The 21772-nt window shown below is 33.8% G+C and overlaps 1 protein-coding gene across 1 annotated transcript in view; it reads left to right on the top strand.

Annotated features, from left to right (window-relative positions):
* Window positions 1–18859: 18859 nt before the first annotated feature.
* The window catches only part of LOC114336529 (cytoplasmic FMR1-interacting protein), a 145655-nt gene continuing 142742 nt past the window's right edge, over window positions 18860–21772 (top strand). The window contains exon 1 of the mRNA XM_050641484.1: window positions 18860–19263. Within this exon, the coding sequence (XP_050497441.1) occupies window positions 19051–19263 (213 nt within the window). The 5' untranslated portion in view covers window positions 18860–19050. The remainder of the gene's footprint in view (window positions 19264–21772) is intronic.

Genomic DNA, 21772 nt, shown 5'->3' with positions numbered 1-21772 from the left:
ACTGTGTAGTAGTTTTTAATCAATGGTGCGGGTGAACAGTGTTAAATTACGTATTTAGTATTTGTATACTTTTTGCAGCATCTCGTCGCATCGACTGAATATTTATTAGCTTTTTAAATAAAGAAAGATTCATTCAAAATAAATTGTATGAAATATCTACTACATTAAGTGAGCTAGCGGGAGGGCAGTGCCCCTAGCGCCTCCCTGCCAGAGCCGCCCTTGCTTATTTCCCATTATAAATAGTTAAAAGGTTTTAAGATTCATATTAGTTTATTTTATTTATTTTGTGCAGTGTTTATTGATATTATAGGATTTAATACATATTTAATGATTGAGTATGATAGATTTCTGAGCTTTTTATCGCTCTCTGGCATTTTTTAAGAGATCAGGTTTAGAAAAAACTTAGATATAACCTTCTTGAATAAAGAAATATGATCTCCTTAAGACACTATGTTTGCTCATAACGTTACATTTTAGGAATTGTTTTAATAAAGTATTATTAAAAATGCCATTATATCAATTATGATTTAATAAAACTTATTAATAAAACATTAAAATCGTATCCCGTATACAACACAAAATGAAACATAAAGCAATAATAGTAATAATTGTTTCTCTTTACAAATTTTTGTGAAAACTTAAATGGTATTCAGGAAAACATTGCGTTTCTCTATTAAAAACAACAAGCATTTGTTGTTAAATTAAATTAGTCCTTAAATAATACTACAGTTTAATTTATAATAATTTACCCAATGCAAAAAAAGATAATTCACATACCTATAACAAAATAACTTTGAAGAATAAGGTTACATTTCACAAAACTTTTTACGCACATTATATTTCTTCTATTTTATGATGAATTATCCAAAAAAAAGTTACAACTAAGAAAGTATCCTTCTATCAGAACATACTGTTCACTTTTAGTGTTATAATTTTTAAGAAAAATGGTTGTACATATTTGTATTTTTACTTATAACTCTATATTCCAAAATGAATCACCCATTTAATTAAATTAACTTATTTTTGTCTATTATATTCCAAGATATACCTAACTGTATTCTCTAAAGCGAATAACGTTCTGTAGAAGAAGTTAGGGGAAAACCAAAGAGTTACATCTGCCATCTCTCGGAGACTAGTGTACTTACACATGTAACTATTTTTTCCATAGTAGAAGTCATTATTTGGAAGGTATCGATGCAATAAAAAAAACTTTAACATTTTGAGATGTAACTCTCTTATTCCAAATGAACGGTATAATGTGATGGAACATTTTAGAGGACTTGAAGGAAAATAAATATTCTTGAGATGTTTCATATACTGAGAATTCCGTTGGTACTAAATAATTAAATTTTCAACAGTTTTATATTTGTAAGTTTATTAATAATCTTACAAAATAGGCACTTAAATACAGTAAAACTTACTTGGTAAGTAGTAAGATAGTAAGCAAATGATAGCACTAAATTCATTTAATAATGAGATTGTAACCTCGGAAACCTTTTTTTTGGATGGTGCTAGAAAGGTCACCAATGGAGACACTGCGACGGCAGCCAGATGGTAGGTGGAAAGCGAGTCGTGGGTTCGAAACTAGCTTTTGGAACGTGGAAGGGAGTCAATAGAAGAAATAGGTAAAGATAAGACAAAAGAAGGTAGATTAGAGAAGAGAGAGAAACAGATAAAAAGATAGATAGGTCAAATTACCTAAGATAAGAGAAGAGATACAGGGCGCCACTTAACTTTTTGGGGTTGCAAGGGGAAAATTAAGAAACGAAAACAGGTAGGTAAGGAAAGATAATGAGGTTCTGAGACCAAATACAAGAAAAGATATAGACAGTTAATTAGTAAATATTTAGAGGTAATCTCTTATCAGGGAACTTATTCGGAGTAGATAAATAAAACTCGTGACATAAACAAAAAACAATATATTGTACAAATGGTTCACCAGAAGGGTGAATCCCAAAAAAACACAAGAAATAAAGAGAAAACAATATACACCAATCAAAACTGCACCAACAATTAACGTGTTGTTGTGTACAGTTAGAAATAGACAATAATTAGGATAGAATAAATACAAGTATCATATTATGACAAAAACATGCACAATTAAAAACACAGTAAAGAGAGCCTGGTTATGAATTAAAAAAAATCAAATCAAGCATCTATCATGAAAAATCTCTCTTTACTGTTTTAGGGCTTATCTCGAGATAACTGATATGGTAAATTTAATGATTGATAGAAAATATAAAGTACAAAGATATAATAAAATTAAATGCAAAGCATACAAAGTTGACAAACGTTTACTGTTCAAAGATCAAAAATCACCCCGCACTTGGTTTTATAAACAAAAAGCCAATCGCACAGCTATTAATGAATTAGTGAATGTTTGTACTTAAGGTTTGACAATGAAAAGTTCTTATGTAATGAATAAAAAATTCTATTAATGAAATCGCTGATGAGATTACATCCGAGGTTAGCCTTAACCACAGATGAAGATATTTTTGAGGTAGATAGCCCATAGATGGCTCTATTTTTGGAAATAGTTGTAGGTAGTATAATTAAGACACTTACAGTTACTCTACCTCTTAAATTGCACTGACTCTATATTTACTTTAACTAGTAAGCAAGCACTGAAGTTATATGGTAATTTGAATCTAATCGGGTGTTAGATCCAAATACAGATACGATAAGCGAGTGAATACCACTCAGATAAGATCATAAGATCATAGAGTGACTTCTCACTCCCAAGATATATTGCAGATAAGGTATATGGTAGATAAGATATGAGGTACTAGAGACACACGTCTCTACTTCCAGCTACTCAGCCGATAAGTCCTTCTCTTCGCAATCTTTGCGATCTTTCCCTCTAAAAAAGTGGGGAGATATCCCTACTTAAAAAATGGAACTCCAAAAAAAAGAACCGACCTAGTTTAGTTTTTATGTAAGGTAGCGGTATTTTATAAAGATGCCGAAAGACTAAGTCAAGGAACCTAACGGTGGTTTCAGAAGGGAAGGTTATTGGGTGCGTTCACCAGACAGAGAGCTTGGAGGCTGCTTGCAGGCGGCTTGGAAGCTCTTTTACTAGTGAACGGTGCGCTGAATTACTCGGATTGGAAGCGGTCGCCATTTTATTCAGCCTTAAATTTGTTGTGCTGTGATAGCTGAATCCCGCCAACTTTAAAATTAAGTTCAAAGGAAAATGGCCAATTTAATTGAAATGGAATTTAAATACAATAATTATTGTATGTAATTTATTGTAAATACTTGTAGTTGTTATTTTAGTATTAATAATATGTATGTATTGTTATGATCTGCTTCTTATTAATTTTATATTAATTATTATTTATCTGATTAATTATTTAATTGTCGCAAATCATACATAAAAATTAATAAAAAATCTCAGGGTGCCTTTTTACGATATTAAAAAAAAATCTAAATTATCTCACGTTATACTTATCTTCTCTCGTGGGTTCAGTATCTCTTAGTTGATCCTAATCGGGATAAAATAGGGAAAAGAAATAAAGCAAAATATTAAAATAAACATACAGAATTGTCTTTTATTTGTCAAAATCAATACTCTAAAATCTATCAAATCTAAAACCTGTGGACACAGATGTCCGAATGAAATCTTTACCCCTTAAATTTATTATAGTTAAAAAAAAAACAATTTATCGGTTTGTTCCCGATGACTTTGGTAAAACAAACTAAAACAAAACAAATTTATGTATTCGCAAGATTAGCTATACTTCCTATTTACTTTTAGAAATATTGGAATTTTAATTCATATGCCTTTTACTCAAAATTTTAGTTTCCGAACATAAAAATATCTTTCACATAAGTTGACTGACCTTTTGCTTCACTCACTCTGATGTCTTCTCGTGACCCAAAACAGCTCTCCCTCGTTGACTATGTTAAAGGCTACTCATCAAAGCCCTCTCCGTTCTCCAGCTTCAAAACTATCAGCATACCAGCACCAATTCTCCAACAAGCCGGGCCTCTTTTGACACGTACTCGATTCAAACAAAACTCCAAAAATTATCTGCTCTCCTTCTCACAATAATACAGAATCAAAGAGGTATTTCGTCTCAATTTGATCTGTCTCTCGTTCCACTTTTCAACACTATTCTCCACTATCAAACAACCACTGGTATTTGCTAACTACTTATCCACCAAAACGTCGACCGCTCCTCAGCGCTGCCAAATAACATACTGACTTCTTTTTCAAACTCTCTCAATCATTCAAACCACTTTTCCCCTTCCAACTTGCCAAGAATCAGAAACAATCTTTTCCATTCGACAAACAACAGTCATTTTCAAAATTATTCCGACCATCCTTAATTACTTTCGGGGAAACTCTACAACATTTACTCGGGTTGAAACAAATATTAAAATTCCAAACTTTCTTTTTAAACCACTTTCCCAGAAAGTGATAATTACATCTACCTGTGGATTCTATAGTTCTCGTAATAAACAATCTATTTCCATTTTAAATCTAAATACATCGTCCTATTCACTTTAATTATTCACAAAAGTCTTTAATGGTTCATCGGAAAGCTCATTAAAAGAGAAATCCACTTACATCCAAACTAAATTCTAATAAATATTTACAGCTCAATATACAGGGTGTATCAAATTTATGTGCCCGCGTTATTTAAAAAAAATTTAATTTAATTTTCATTTTGCTTTTGATTGATAAATTGAAAACACAATAGTATATAGTTATTATCTAAATTAAGTTACAAATATTTATGTGTTTTTTTTATTTTTATTAATTATAGTTATTAGAAATATTAACACAATATCTGTAGGTACCTACCTCATTTATTTTCCAACAATCCAGTTTTTAATTAATTCACAAATTTTATAAAAATTGGTATTGATTAGGTACTATTTATAATTAATATTTACCTACAATAAAATTCAATTTAATATAGGTAGGTAGGTAGGTACATACACCTATACCATAATACTCAATATTAGTTATTTCAAATTTTTTATTTACTCACCGGAGGGACCGCAGGCGTTTGGATACAAATAGCGTCTCTTTGCAAAGACAATGACGTCGACTTTGCAAAGTAACAAGACACTTACTTAACACACACACTACACATGACACTAGGTACCTAACTGCAAAAATTTACCGTACCTACCATGCCAATGGCCATTATAAGTTTTCAAGGCATTAGCTAAATAAAAAAAAATTGTTCTTTTCCACCCACCGTTATATTATTAATTTCTTCATTTAGTATACCTACTCAATATTGGATTTATCCAGAACATTGCCTTCTATATTAGAAAATTGTGTAAAATACAAGGTTCGCCAATCGAATATTTTCTGTATCAAATTTTAATCTTCTAAAGGGCCTAGCCGGGTAAGATGATGAAAAGTGCCCATAACTCAATTCGAATTCCATATAGGTCACCGTTTAGCATATATAGTGAAACTAACTTTCTGAAATTTTTAGCCCCTAGGTGGTCATGTGACCCACCTAGAGCCTGATTAGGCTTTTTAGGTTTTTACTTTCTTTTTTCTCAGCCGCATCGAGAACTAGCAAAAAACTTTAAATAAAAAATTTGTAAGATTTAAAAAGTTCTGTGCGAAAATTTTTTTTTTAATTTTTGGCGGGAAATTTAAATTTTAGAACGATTTTAAAATTTTAAATGAGTATAAAAAAATAACTACGACATTCGTTTTCACGAAAAAAATATATAACGTGTATTTTTGCATAATGTTTCACCCTGAATTTTTTCAAATTTTTAAAATCGGTGAAACGCACCTTTAAAAATAAAAAACCGCATTTTTTCGTTTTTTTTTCGTTTTTTTGATATAATTTTATACATATTTTTCAAAAAAGGTAATACCGTCACTAGAATAGGTAAGAAACTGAAAAATAATTGGGGTTTGCTTAATAAAAATTTTTTGTAATCCCATCCATTTTCAATACACACGTTGAAGAAAACAAAATTTTACACATTTTTTACGATTTTGCCGAAACTACTGGCAACATTGTAATAAAATTTGGCGAGTTTTAAGAGGTAGTTGTGCATTTTTTGACATACAATTAAGAATTTTATATTTATCATTGGCGCGTTTACAGGTAATAGTCTGAACTTTTTAAAGAAAAAAGATAGTACGCCACTGACATATTTCAAATTAACAATCCTTCTTGAATTCCTCGTTTAATTTGTGACAAAAAATCTATCTTCCTATTTTTTCATACGATGCGCCATTTTTATTCAAAAAATAAAATATCTTAACCCTTACAAAGTATTCGAACTTCTATTAGTAGTTTCTACATCTACATACGTAAACTCGTACGTCCATTATAAAAACTAATTCGAATACTTTGGAAGCGTTAAGATATTTTATTTTTTGCAGCAAAACGGCGCCTCGTATGAAAAAATGATAAGATAGTTTTTTTATCGCAAATTGAATGAGGAATTTAAAAATGATTGTTAATTTGAAATATGTCAGTGGCGTACTATCTTATTTTCTTTGAAAATTTCAGACCATTACCCCTAAGCGCGCCAATAAAGAATACCAAATCCTTAATTGTATGTCAAAACATGCACAATAACTACCTCTTAAAACCCGCCAAGTTTAATTACAATGTTGCCAGTAGTTTCGGCAAAATCGTAAAAAATGTGTAAAATTTTGTTTTCTTCAACGCCTTGTATCCTGAAAATGGATGGTGTTACAAAAAATTTTTATTAAGCAAACCCCAATTCTTTTTAAATTTTTTACCTGCTCCAGTGACGGTTACCTTTTTTGAAAAATACGTATAAAATTGTATCAAAAAACGAAAAAAAAAACAAAAAAATGCAGTTTTTTATTTTTGAAGGTGCGTTTCACCAATTTTAAAAATTTGAGAAAATTCGGGGTGAAATATTATGCAAAAATACACGTTATATATTTTTTTCGTGAAAACGAATGTCTTAGTTATTTTTTTATACTCATTTAAAATTTTAAAATCCTTCTAAAATTTAAATTTCCCGCCAAAAATTAAAAAAAAAATTTTTCGCACAGAACTTTTTAACTCTTACAAATTTTTTATTTAAAGTTTTTCGCTTGTTCTCGATGCAGCTGAGATAAAAAATAAAAATCTAAAAAGCTTAATTAGGCTCTAGGTGGGTCACATGACCACCTAGGGGGCTAAAAATTTCAGAAAGTTAGTTTCACTATATATGCTAAACGGTGACATATGGAATTCGAATCGAGTTGGGGGCACTTTTCATCATCTTACCCGGCTAGGCCCTTTGCATTTTATTAGTTGAAACATTTCTATAGCTGACTGAATCTTTAATTTATTATCAAAATTTTCTTGTTCTGGTAGTAAATGTTTATTATTCTGGTAAGATTTCATTTAGTTAATGAGGAGTACCTAGATAGATATGCCGAATTTTGAATGAGATTTATATTCGCTGGTAAATTGGAATCTGCTTGAGTTAAACAGTTAATAAAATCGCAAAGTCACTAATATAGGATACATAGAGATTTGCCAAAGAACATTCCTCATCTCACCTTCCCTGTATCCAGACGATATTCTTCAATCATTACTAGGTTGAAATTACATCATGGTCGTTTCCCGGCACACTTACACAAAATAAATATAATAGATTCGCCTTTATGTTCTTGCAATAATATGTCGATAGGTGACTTAAACCATATATTTTTCGACTGCACTAAATATACACTTGAAACATTGGGACTAATGACGGAATTAAATAATATAAAATTTCCTCTTCCAGTAAATATTTCAGCACTCCTTGCTTCATTTGATAAAAGAGTCTATGACATATTAGTTAATTTTGTGATTAGGACGAAAGTAGACATTTGATCTTTCTTACATTACTTATAGTCTGTGGCAAATAGACTTTGTCTGATGCCAAACACACACACACACTCACACACACACACACACACACACACACACACACACACACACACACACACACACACACACACACACACACACACACACACACACACACACACACACACACACACACACACACACACACACACACACACACACACACACACACACACACACACACACACACACACACACACACACACACACACACACACACACACACACACACACACACACACACACACACACACACACACACACACACACACACACACACACACACACACACACACACACACACACACACACACACACACACACACACACACACACACACACACACACACACACACACACACACACACACACACACACACACACACACACACACACACACACACACACACACACACACACACACACACACACACACACACACACACACACACACACACACACACACACACACACACACACACACACACACACACACACACACACACACACACACACACACACACACACACACACACACACACACACACACACACACACACACACACACACACACACACACACACACACACACACACACACACACACACACACACACACACACACACACACACACACACACACACACACACACACACACACACACACACACACACACACACACACACACACACACACACACACACACACACACACACACACACACACACACACACACACACACACACACACACACACACACACACACACACACACACACACACACACACACACACACACACACACACACACACACACACACACACACACACACACACACACACACACACACACACACACACACACACACACACACACACACACACACACACACACACACACACACACACACACACACACACACACACACACACACACACACACACTCACACTCACACACACACACACACACACACACACACACACACACACACACACTCACACTCACACACACACAAACAGTTAATAGGCCTGGATCCTGCGTACCAAAAGAAAGTTTATTAATAACAAGCTGAAAATTTGTTATTAGCTTAACGGTGTCTAGTCGGACAAACTTTGATGTACAGGAACACTGGAACGGGAAGTTTTAATTGTGGAACAGGTTACAGGTTTCGAACGTCAGACTATGAAAACATCCCATGTATTGTGTCAGACAGAACTTTTAATTGATTTGTTACGCTTTCATTAAACTCTCATGCAAAAATCAGACTGCTATTTACCACCAATATAGTTCCTATCCTCTGACATGTTCTATGTGTCGGACTTATTAAAATGCCCAACATATTTTTCAGACAAAAATTTTTTCATATATTATTAAAAGTTTGCTATTGCATAAACTTAAAAACAACCTGCTAGTTTTACAATCATAAACTTGTCAGGATGACACGTTCCACAATTAAATCTTCCCCTGTTCCAGTGTTCCCATACATCAAAGTTTGTCCGACTAGACACTGTTAAGCTATTAACAAATTTTCAGCTTATTTCAGCTGGCATCCTATAAAGGGAAAAAATAATTATTTTGCATGGTTACAATATATTATCTGAACCTGTATTCGATAAAACATTCTGAAATGAGAAGGCTCACTTTAAAACAGTAAAAGAAAACAAAGCAGCATAAGGTACTGTTGGTTGGGAGCACTTTGAAGACATGGAAGCCCTATTTGTAGATGATAACACCATGACCATGTGTTCGTTGTTCTCTGATAATACCATCAATACAGATAAAATTATTTCTATGAGTATGGCTATGTCAAACGAAATAATGATTGAGAGACATTTTAGATGCTCTCAGTGAAACAAATGCAATTTTAGAGCCACAACCAAATACTAGGAAGGCTAAGGACGAAGAGGCTTATTAAAAAAAGAATGGAGGGACAATTCTTGTTAGCAAATTCTGCAAATTTATTAATTCTGTTAACAATTTCAATGGAGGAGGAAGATATACGAAAGGTTGTGTTACAATACATTTAGTTTTTATCTAAGCATGAAAATAAATAATATGAACACACTTGTACTACATTTATTTTCAAACAAACCAGTTTTTTATTGATTCACACAAAATTTTTATTTATTACAATTTACAATTAACCCATTCGCAGATAAAACTACATCCCAGACAACCAAACGACGTTTTTATAACGTAGATAACACGTCATAAAATGAACAATTGACGTGTTTCGATGACGTAATATCGACGTTGAAAATCACGTGTATTTGTCTCATCGATTTGACGTCATAATTGTGACGATTTTGAAACGTCTAAAGGGTGACGACTTTTATACGTCGGTAAAATCACGTCTTTAATACTTTCAAAAAGTGACCTCTCTCAGATGTTTCAAAATAGGTAGTATAAAAAATAGGTAACATGAAACCTATAGGTCTACGTCCCATGTGTCGAAGATATACTACCATTTTAAGATCGCTTGTGCATTAGAAGCAATCTAGCATTGATTATGCATGATTGTACCAGCTCTTCACTATTTTCACTATTTATATAAGTATACCTACTTACTGTGTGAAAACTGAAAAACATACAAACTAATAAATAATTTATTAACAAATTACTCGATAACACATAGTTCATTAACAGAAAATAAACATAACCTCAAACAGTTGTCAAGAAGAATACTTCATTAAACTAACTCACTGAGCAAAAACGAATACAAATCTCTTAATTAACACGTTTCTTCAACTAAATATCTAAATGAAAAGTCTTATTTTATCAGACAAGACACAAACCACGTAAACAATAAATGAGAAATTTCTTATGAAAATTATTTAACGAAATTGTTTGGAGTAATACAAACAAGCTCCTCCCAATTTTGTGACGTCAGACTTAAACTGTCTGAAACGAAAACGTTTTTTAAACGTAATTTTAACGTCATTAATCTTACGTATTTAAAATCACCTACAAAAGACGTCTATATGACGTAATTTTCAAACACGTGTATATATTCAACCAAAACTGACGTTTCCTCGACGTTATATGACGTCAGTTGGTTGCCTGGGATATGCATGGACTTACAAAGGGAAATTACTGTCTGTATATGAAGATGTGCCCACAAATGTGTTAATACAATGTTTACAATAAAATTATATTATAGAATATTTACAATAAAATTAAACTCAATATAAACATTGATATTCAAGATTAGTTATTTCCAATTTTTTTGTAATTCTATATTACTTGGGTGAAAATCTTATGTCCGGAGCTCTTCGCAAACCAAACCTATCTCCAGCAACAAATTCTCTGGTTTACTTAGCATCCAAATCCTAAACATTAATTTTTTTCCAATAGAATTATTCCGTTTTCAAATTGGTGGATATGACCAATACAATTAAATAGTCCCTGGAAATATAACAATATAATATACTACATGATGTTATTAATTTGTTATACAATTTTACCTGGAAAGTAGTTCTGTACATACGAAAATGTTCTCTAAATTGGATATTGAATTATGGTTTATGTATATTTAAAATAATTTTAATTCCTTGTTATTATTTCATCTCATTCTTCTGGACAGTGGCGGCGCCTGGTGTAAAATATTGGGGGTGCACACATAATATTAAGATATAAAAAGACCTTGAGGCCATATTTTCGTAGGTAAAATATTTTGATTGTCGTCAAATTGTAAAATCAAAGGACCTTATTAAAAATTACAATAAATAATATATTTTATTGACTATTTATTATAATTTAGTGTTTAAATGTTACAAGCAAGTTTTGTAACGAAAGTCAGTCGCCTGTTTTTTTAGATAAATTATTCACAGACCAATTCAGTAAAATTTGGAATTTCTTGAATCATTTTTTTTAATTGAAAACATTGCGAGTGCAGTTAGTCGATCCTAGCCCATAGCCATTCTAAGGAAAGTTTTGACACTGACACGTTTCAATGCAGAGAGGCATCGTTCTGTTTCTGCAGTTGTCACTGGCATCGTAACAAGTAATTGAAGAATTCAAATTATTTCAGAAAAATCATCTTTTAAATTATTTTTAATCAAAAATTTACTTAAGTGGACTGCCCCGGATAGTTAAAATCGTATCGTCTATTTTATTCATTATGCTTCCTCTTCTCCAAATATGTAGGAAACACGGAAAGCGGTAAAAAGTATTGATAGTAGAATAGTAGCATACCTACACAATTTGTAAGTTTTTTCATAAATTTCCATTTTAAATAATCATTTATAATCCCGACCTTTGCACTTTGGTACATTCTTAATAAACAAATTTGGTTTCGACATTTTTAATTTTTCTTCTAAATATAATAAAGAAAATTTAATTGATTTTAAATATTCCATGCTAACATTCACATCCACAAATCCCTCCATTCTTAATATTGTTCCGAAATTCGAACTTCACGAAAGCAAAATTAAAATGAATCTACGTGTGCCGTGCACGTTAAAAACACCATAAGATCACATCCAACTTGTGCTCTTATGGCCATCTAAGCTTGTGGGCTATAGGGGAAGAAAGGCGGGCGGTGAGTTGTATTTTGCCGTATGAAAAGTCATTGGGATAGGAACCACCGTAAGAGCGGTGAACGAGAGGTTCTGTCTAAGGCCTCGCATCCGTGAAGTTTCTCCTTTGAAAGAGAATAAAAATAATTAAATATTACCTATTAGATACATACTTAAATACTCCTTGGATCTGTGATTTCGGATCTCAATTACTGTATCGTTAGATTAAAATGTTATTTATAGGATGAGAAATTTTACATATGAATGTTTGTGTGAAAATAATTTTGGGGGTTCACGTGCACATGTGCACTTATGGAGAAACCGCCACTGCTTCTGGAATATTTTAAGGTAGGTACATCCGCTAAATGTATAACGGCATTTGCAAATTGATGGATAATTTCGTCCCCAAACAAAAAATCTTCAAGAATATTATCCATTTTAGTTTAGACACAGTTTAATTGTTTAATGCTTAAAAAGAAAACTGTCTAGGTTATATATAAATAATTAGAATCAAAACAAACAAATGGAACACAGAACACATTCAATCGAATGTCAAAATTCAGTCGTTCACTAGTAAAAAAACTGTCAGCTATTTAGCGCAAATTAATCGGATTGCACTCGGATTAATTCTGGTGAACGCGACCAATCCTTTGAAATATTACTGAAACGGAAAGTGGCAATAAAACATTGCAATACCATTGCCGCTTTGAATAGGATGGAATACCTAACGGAATCTTAGTAGTGAACTCCTTGGGAGGTTTATATACGAAACAGATCGAAACAGATACGAAACAGGGACTTTCGGTCTATTTTCAAAACATTGTGTTTCGGCAAAGCTGCAATAAAAAAATGGTCCCGTTTATAATAATAAACTCAGTTATTTGCGTTTGTCATACCGACAACGAAATGTGCCAGTACCGTTATGATAATAAATTTAGCCAAGGGTAGTTATTTACTTAAACGGCCATAGGCGTGCCCGTAATGAGTACTAGTGGGTTTAAAATTTAATCCAACAGGTATATTAATTATTTACTAATCTTATAATATAAAAAAAATTGTTACAAGATACATAATAGTTATTCAAGTATCAAGGGCATTAAGTAAGCGAACAAGAACATCAATTTGGCACTGGCTTTATAGTCAAGGAAAGTCTTGTGGGGTCAGTCTTAACATTCAAGCCCGTTAACGAAACGCTCTGTTATATCAGACTCAAAGGACAACTACATAGCTATTCCCTAGTTGCTGGCCATGCACCCACAGAGGAAAAGGAAGAGAATGTAAAAGATAACCTCTACAAGAAACTAGAGGAACTGACAAATAATCTCCCCAAACAGGACATGCATATTATCTTAGGAGATTTCAATGCAAAGATTGGGAAGGAAGCAGCGTAAAAACCAACAATAGGTAACCATAGTCTTCACGATGTCATCAACGATAATGGAACAAGGTTAATAGATTTTGCAGCGTCCCACAACCTATTAATAAAATCAACAATGTTCGAACACAAGAAAATACACAAAGAAACATGGGTCTCCAACGACGACGTCACAAGAAATCAGATCGATCATGTTCTAGTAAATGCCAGGATGGATAGTAACTGCCTAGACGTAAGAAGCCTCAGAGGGGCTGATGGAGACACGGATCATGTTGTGGTAAAAACGAAGATAAGAACAAGAATAGCGTCCCAAAAAATCAACAAGAGTATACCAACACAATTTTGGAATACCGAAGTTCTACGTGATAATTAGACAGAACAGAAATTTTAAAAGGCTATAGAAATAGCTCTAACACAGTCAGAGGACTATAACAACATTGACTCAGTTTGGAAAAATATAAAATTAGCTCTGACAAGCGTATCAAATGAGATACTAGGACACAAAAAGAAAACAACAAAAAATGGTTCGATGACGATGAACAACAAAACAGAAAGAAATATGGCTAGAAGGAACATGCTACAAAACCCCTCGTACAACAACAATGAATCGTATAAACAGAGACAAGAAAACTAATGAAAAGGAAGAAGAGGGAGTATCATGAACAAATAATCAGAGATATATAAGAAAAAAGAAAGAACAAACAAGCAAGACAGTTCTTCAAAGGAGTTTTAGAGATCAAGACCGGGTACCAAGCAAGAACAGGAAACTTCCTCCAAAACGACGGTGGGCAGCTTATCACTGATAACAAGGATATCCTAAAAACCTGGAAGGAATACTCCTGTCAACTATTAGACGACCAGTTTAGCAGAAATATATCAAACATAGAAGTACATACAGCTGAAATAGAAGACCAATACCCGACATAAGAGGAAGTAACACAGGCAATTAAAAAACTTAAAAATAATAAGGCACCAGGTAGCGATGGTATACCCACATAGTGCTTAAAACAGGGATGAGAAGCGTTGTACAGTTCTAAATACAAGCTAATTCAATACATTTGGCGAGAAGAAACAATGCCAGATGAATGGAAAGAAGGGGTTATTGCACCAATCTACAAAATACTACTCTACTATTGAACAGATATTCACAATAAAACAGATAATGGAAAAATGCTGGGAATTTGATTGTGAGATTTATCAGATGTTCATCGATTTTAAACAAGCACTTGATAGAGAATGCAGGGCTAACGTGAAATTCACACTGGGATTGCAGTACGGTTAAGATAGGAATACGCATTCAGTGTTGCCACAGTTCCTGTGCGACGCTCTTGAGAGCAATCAACAGCTGATGAAGACCGACAACCCTGTGCGTTTATTCCTCATTAGAAATGTATTGCCCTATCTTAGCCGTACTGCATTCTCGGTGTGAATTTCTCAATAGACTGCGGACAGCGATGCAGGAACTTGGCTTTCCAAAAAACTAGTCAGGTTGATACGGATGTGTATGGAACGGTTACGATGTAAGGTGAGAGTTGGATAATAATACTCGGAGACATTCGAAATAAACAATGGACTAAAACAGGGAGATGCACTTGCACCACAACTCTTCAACTTAGCTCTGGAGCACATAATCAGAAGTGCAAGAATCGAAAAACCGACTACAATATTTCATAGAGAAGGACCAAACTTACTATTGGCATATGCAGACGATATTGATTTAATAGGAAACACCCGATTAAGGATGAAGGAGACTTTCGTGAGGTTCGAGAAGGAAGCAGATGGGGCTCCTAATCAACGAAAATAAGACGAAATATATGCATATGAGCCGCAATAATCAAAGCAGAGATAGAATCGGTCAGAACATCACCATTGATGACTAATAACTTTGAGCGCGTTAGAGAATTTAAGTATCTTGGAACAACAATAACTGAAGACAATGACGGATCACAAGAAATAAACAATAGGATACAGGCCGGCAACAGATGTCTTTTTGCCCTCTAAAACCTTATAAAATCGAAACAACTAACAAGACGTACGAAGATACAAGTTTATAAAACAATCATACGACCGATTATGATGTATGGAAGCGAAACGTAGACGATAACAAAGGCAAACGAAGAGAGACTACGTGTTTGGGAAAAAAATCCTAAGGAAGATCTTTGGGCCTGTGCTGGATGAAGCATCAGGACAATATAGGATAAGTACCAACAAATAGCTCGAAGAACTTGACCCAGACGCCAACGTCATAAAAGAAATAAAGTCCAGAAGACTCCAATGGGCAGGGCACATCAGAAGACATTTTGACCAAAGAACAATAAGGCTGGTGTGGGAGGAATTCCCAACTGGAAGAAGACCACGCGAACGCCCTTGACTCCGGTGGCGAGATAATATAGCGGGAGACCTGAAAGCTATGGGCGTGGAGAATTGGAAAGAGGTTGCCCAAAACAGAGAACAGTGGAGGTATGTTGTCGAGTCGACTAAAACCCATGAAGGGTTGTAACCCACTGAGTAGTTAAGGGTATTAAGTAGATGTTAAGAACAAAATTTTAAACCAAGAACTGCATAAGAAAGCCCCGAAATTAGTCTTTCCACACCACCAGAGAAAAAATCCAGTACCTTCTATAGGCAAAATATCAACTAAACTAACCAAACACATAAAAAAGAAAAGAATAACACCAGCCTTCAGAACAACTCCAGCAAATATATTAAGAACAACGGCTGAAAGAAAAAGCACTTTACAGTACCTATACATAGTGTACCTCCATAGTGGTGTATATATACCTACTTACATGTGCTGATTGCCCAAAAACTTAAATCGGTCAAACTGGTAGAACCTGTAACAAACGTATAGCAGAACACAAATGGCTTTCAATAATATAAAATCATATTCTGCGTAGGCACTTTATTATATTTACTAATACCTCCTAGATCAGTGGTTCTCACCCTTTTTGAGTCATGTACCACAAAATTCTTTTTAATTATTTTTGGTACCACCTAACAAATACATTGACCGGTTTGAGGTTGTGAGCTCATACTTATATCTGGGATCATTAATCACAAACACAGGGTCACTACAGAAAGAAATAAAAAGGAAGATGTGATCTAGCAAAAGTTGTCACAGCAAAAATGACCACAATATGGAAGGACTGTCAAATTTCAAGAGCGTTAAAGATGAGGTTAATCAACTGCTTAATATTCTCAATACTGACCTTCCGCGGATGTGAATCTTGGACCCTGAGAAAATCGGAAAGGAGAAAGATAGACGCCACTGAGATGGTCTGTTGGAGACGAATGCTACGAATTCCTTGGTCCGACCATAGGACAAATAATTCAAGTTTAAGAGAGCTAAAGGTTAGCCAGTAAAGTCCATCTCTAACAATTAAAATACTTTTGACATGTTATGAGAGCTAACACAGAAAACATGGAAATACTAATTATACAAGGAAAGGTGGAAGGCCGAAGATCCTTAACAAGATGGATCGATAAATTTACAGGAATATGTAAAAGACCTATGCATGAGTTAAAAGAAATGACCAGAGAGAGAGAGATCTTTGGAGACGGACAATACACGATATCACGTCGACCACTATAGCTAGCTAGCTTAGCTAGGTAATATAATTAACTACAAATATGCTGGATTTTGGCTGTGTCTTCGTGTTTTGTGTACCACCGCAAACTATGATATGTACCACCAGTGGTACATGTACCACAGATTGAAAACCTCTGCCCTAGATCATAATTATTATTTTAATTACCAATTTCAAGTTATCCGTATTCAAAATAAAGGCCTTAGCTATCCTTATTAGAATGTGTACAAATTAATAATCAAAAAATACAGACATAATTCTTAAATTATTTAATAAATTTTCATGCGTATACTTATTCCTTTTTTAAAACAATTTTTCATCCACCTGCGTTTATTTTGCTTCATCGTTTTTATAGATACAACTAATGCAATAGCCACACAACTCGCTGTCTTATTCCACATGTTGACAGCACCATTTTCAGTCGGGAACTAATATATTGTGCAATAATATTGCATCGTGTGGGTCGACCTACTAATATTATTGTACATTATATTCTATAATATCGGGTGGCGAATTGGAAAACGGGCCATAGGAAACTCAATGTAAAGTTCTTAACTATTGAATTCCTGCTTCCCTAATTATTTTACGTCAAAATACATGAGAAACTATTTGTAGAGGATTGAAATCTGTATTGAAAACAACTGTTAAAATTGTTCTACGAATTAAACATATTCCAGAATTTGGTAAAATTGTAATTCATTTTTCGGAGTATCACGCAAAAGTTGCGCCAATAGTGTGCCCACTGTCAGTTAAATAGTAACGTGTGGCATAATTTTTACACACATACCTAGGCACTGTGGAAAATGTTTTATATTTTTCAAAATTTTGGAATGTGTTTTAAATCGTTTCTATTTCGTTAAATGGAATACATTTTTCAGTTTCTCAGCCTAAAATTAGGCCACACACAGTGCAATAATTTGTCACAATGAAGTTATTATTTTCACATTTTTGAACTGTCAATATTTTTATTTTATCATTTATTGTTTAGAAACAATACAGTTGATAAGTAAGATATCTTCAGTTGCGGAGAAAGTATTAATAGTAAAGATTTTTTATTCAGTCAATGGTGTGAGCACTGTCAGTTAAATAGTAACGCGCGGCCTAACTTTTACACATATACAAATACCACCGCAAATACCTACTGTGGCAAATGCATTATATTTTTCAAAATTTTGGAATGCGTTTAAATCGTAGAACAAATTTAACTTTTGTTTTTAATACAGATTTCAATCATCTACAAATATTTTCTCATGACTTTTGATATAAAATAATTAGGGAAGCAGGAATTCAACAGTTTAGAATTTTACTTTGAGTTTCCTATGGCCCGTTTTACGATTCACCACCCGGTATATTGGCGTTAATATTGACCGTCTAGGGGCCGCCTAACGCTCCCAGCGGATACTCGTACGTCGATCACCTCCTTAACACTTATGTCATACGACACGACAGTGACTCATCTGTCAGCTGTCAATTTGTGTATTTGTCAATATGTCAATGTTTGTGATGTTTTTACACTACTTTTGACTACTTTGAGCTGCCGCACCTAATAGTGTTTACATTGAATTTCCTTTATTTAATTTTAAATAAACTACAATAATTACTATATAATCCTCACTTTATAATTAATCATATGCTTTATTAAGTTTTATCGGCTATATGGTAGTTTTTAGTTACTCACAAGATATAAAATAATTGATCAGTTATGGCTGGAAATGAGAGAGTGTCTCTAAATGATGCCTTATCAAATGTGGAAGTCTTGGATGAACTTCCTTTGCCAGATGAACAACCTTGCATCGAAGCACAACCATGTTCTGTAGTTTATCAAGCAAACTTTGATACTAATTTTGAAGATAGAAATGGATTTGTCACTGGTATAGCTAAGTACATAGAAGAAGCTACTGTACATGCAAGCTTGGTAATTATATATTTTATCTTCTTTTTACGTGCCATATCAGAATTATCTGATTCTGATCAAGTTCACACTTGTACCATACAAAAGTACAGACCAAACATAGCACTTAACTATTCTTTGTCTTAGTTCTAACCTGAGATGATTATTGCAAAGAAGTGACTTCATTTTCATAAAAGTAGTGTTAGTCATTGCTATTCTGAATCATATTACTATGTAATAGGTATAATTTAATAAAACGTTCCTTCTGAACAGTGCCGGATTAACCCATTAATGGCCAAGCATTGAAATAATTAGATTTTTCGCAATTCAAGTTTATATACTTTATAAATAAAGGTATAAGAACAATATTTTACTTAAAATTATAAACAATAATTGCAATATACAAAAAATAATGTTTCGTTAACGAAACTTTGGCATAATATAGGTAGTAAATTGAAAGTTATACGTTTTATAGTGTGTAAATGAAATTTCTTAGTTCTATCAATTAAAAACTAAAGATATTGCTACAATAGTTAATTATATAAAATAAAATTATCACTTGGCAGTATGGTAGTATGGCAATAGCGTCATTATGGTATCTCATTTTTTATGGAAAACACTAAAACAGTCAGCGTTCAAATGAACTTTGCATTTTCCGCACATATAAACAGAGTTAGTTTTGCACAGTCTGCACCACCGTCTACAGCCCTCCTCCTTTTCGCGAACGATGTTATGACCAATCTGGTCATATTGAATATCAGAAGGCAAACTTCCTTTAGAAGAACGACCTCATGCTGATTTGGATGGTGTTGGCGCTGGGTCTGATTCGGAGTCAACTTCTTCAGCAGCTGTTTTTACTGTAAATCTTTTTTCGTTCAGTATCAGTGACAAAACCAACGAAGAACGGAATTGCAATTGGGATAGTTATTCGCAATGTTGTAAATTCTCCATGAATTTACAACTGTGCAATCTACAAAGTTCATAAACAAGGGCCACTACCACTTTTTACTTCTTACTCGAATCCTGTAATTTGATACCAAATTATCTAGGAGACTTTGACCCCTTATAACTACCTCCGTCCCTCACACAGTGTTCCGCCCCTGAAGATTTTACTTAGTTAGGTCACGATCTACCTATTCCCAAATTTTGGTGCCCTATATCGATCTCGAACGTCACAAAAAACCCCTTATAATTTTTATATTCACCCCTGCCCCCAACTCTTTATCCCCCATGCAACGTTCCACCCTTGGAGATTTTTTTTAGTTACGTCATGACCTATTTATTCCCAAATTTTAGTGCACTATCTCTATCATGAACGTCACAAAAAAACCCTTATAATTTTTATATTTATCCCTGCCCCATTCCTTTGTCCCCCACGCAGCGTTTCGCCAATGGAGATTTTACTTATTTACGTCATGACTTACTTATTCCCAAAGTTTGGTGCACTATTTCAATCATGAGCGCCACAAAAAAAATAATAAAAACAGCGACTTTGACCCCTTAAAACTACTCTCGCCCCCCGCTCTGGTTTCCGCCCGTGTGGAAAAGTGACTAATTCAACATATCCCTGTATAGTTTGTCCATATTACTTATCACGAGCAAAATCCGGCTTCCAGCTCTTGGACTATTAGTAGACTATCTGATATTAATCATAAATTCATGGATCCTGCCAAAGTTTCATAAACGAAACATTATCTTTAAAGCGTTATAAAATTTTATGACTAGTCATGTTTCAAATCATGTTTGGATAATATTCTACAATATCTAATTGAACAAGGAATGCTGATTTGGTCGAATTTTAAATATCTTGTGATTTATTATGCGAGCTCAAAGGGCACCCACAGATATTACTAAATTTGGAGTGTTTTGTTTATTATTTCAAAAATTATGCAGCAGGTAATTGAGACCATTAAGATAACAAACACGTCAATAAACTATCTATATAAAAGAGCAATACATAAAATATAATAATCATCATATTAAAATCATAGAAAAAAAATAATTAAAGAAATGTCTCGTTTTCGATACTTTGGCCATTAATGGGTTAACCATTAGGCAAAGTAGGCAGTTGCCTAGGGGCCTCAGTCCCAAAGGGGGCCTCGCATAGCCCAAAATGAAAAAATAATGACTAGGTTTAAATAAAAATTATAAATTATATTTTGTTGAAAAATTCGAATATCACGCTATACCATAAAAGTGATGGTGGACATATAAAACTACATTACAATGCATACTTTTGTTCACATAGAAAGCCTATGTTGTGAGAATAAGTCGCTAATGAATGCCGTTTGGTAGAAGGAACAGTACTGCCTGTCAGTCTGCACGCTTTCTTAGAAAAGTAATAAGAGCAAGAGCAACAAATGAGTCAGCACCCCTCGAAACCCTCTCCTTTATTACCCATGCCTTTCGCTACATGTCAGGCAAATACAACGGGCTCCAGGCTCATTTATATAAGATTAACAAACTTGCAATTTACATATTTCTTGTGCCACACACCCACTTTCATTGGAGTAAGTGCTGCTAAAACTTGCGT

Source organism: Diabrotica virgifera, chromosome 10, assembly GCF_917563875.1.
Source record: "Diabrotica virgifera virgifera chromosome 10, PGI_DIABVI_V3a".
In the NCBI taxonomy this organism is placed as follows: Eukaryota; Metazoa; Arthropoda; class Insecta; order Coleoptera; family Chrysomelidae; genus Diabrotica; species Diabrotica virgifera.
Note: the sequence above shows the minus strand (reverse complement) of the source record. Positions and strands in the feature narration are given on the sequence as shown.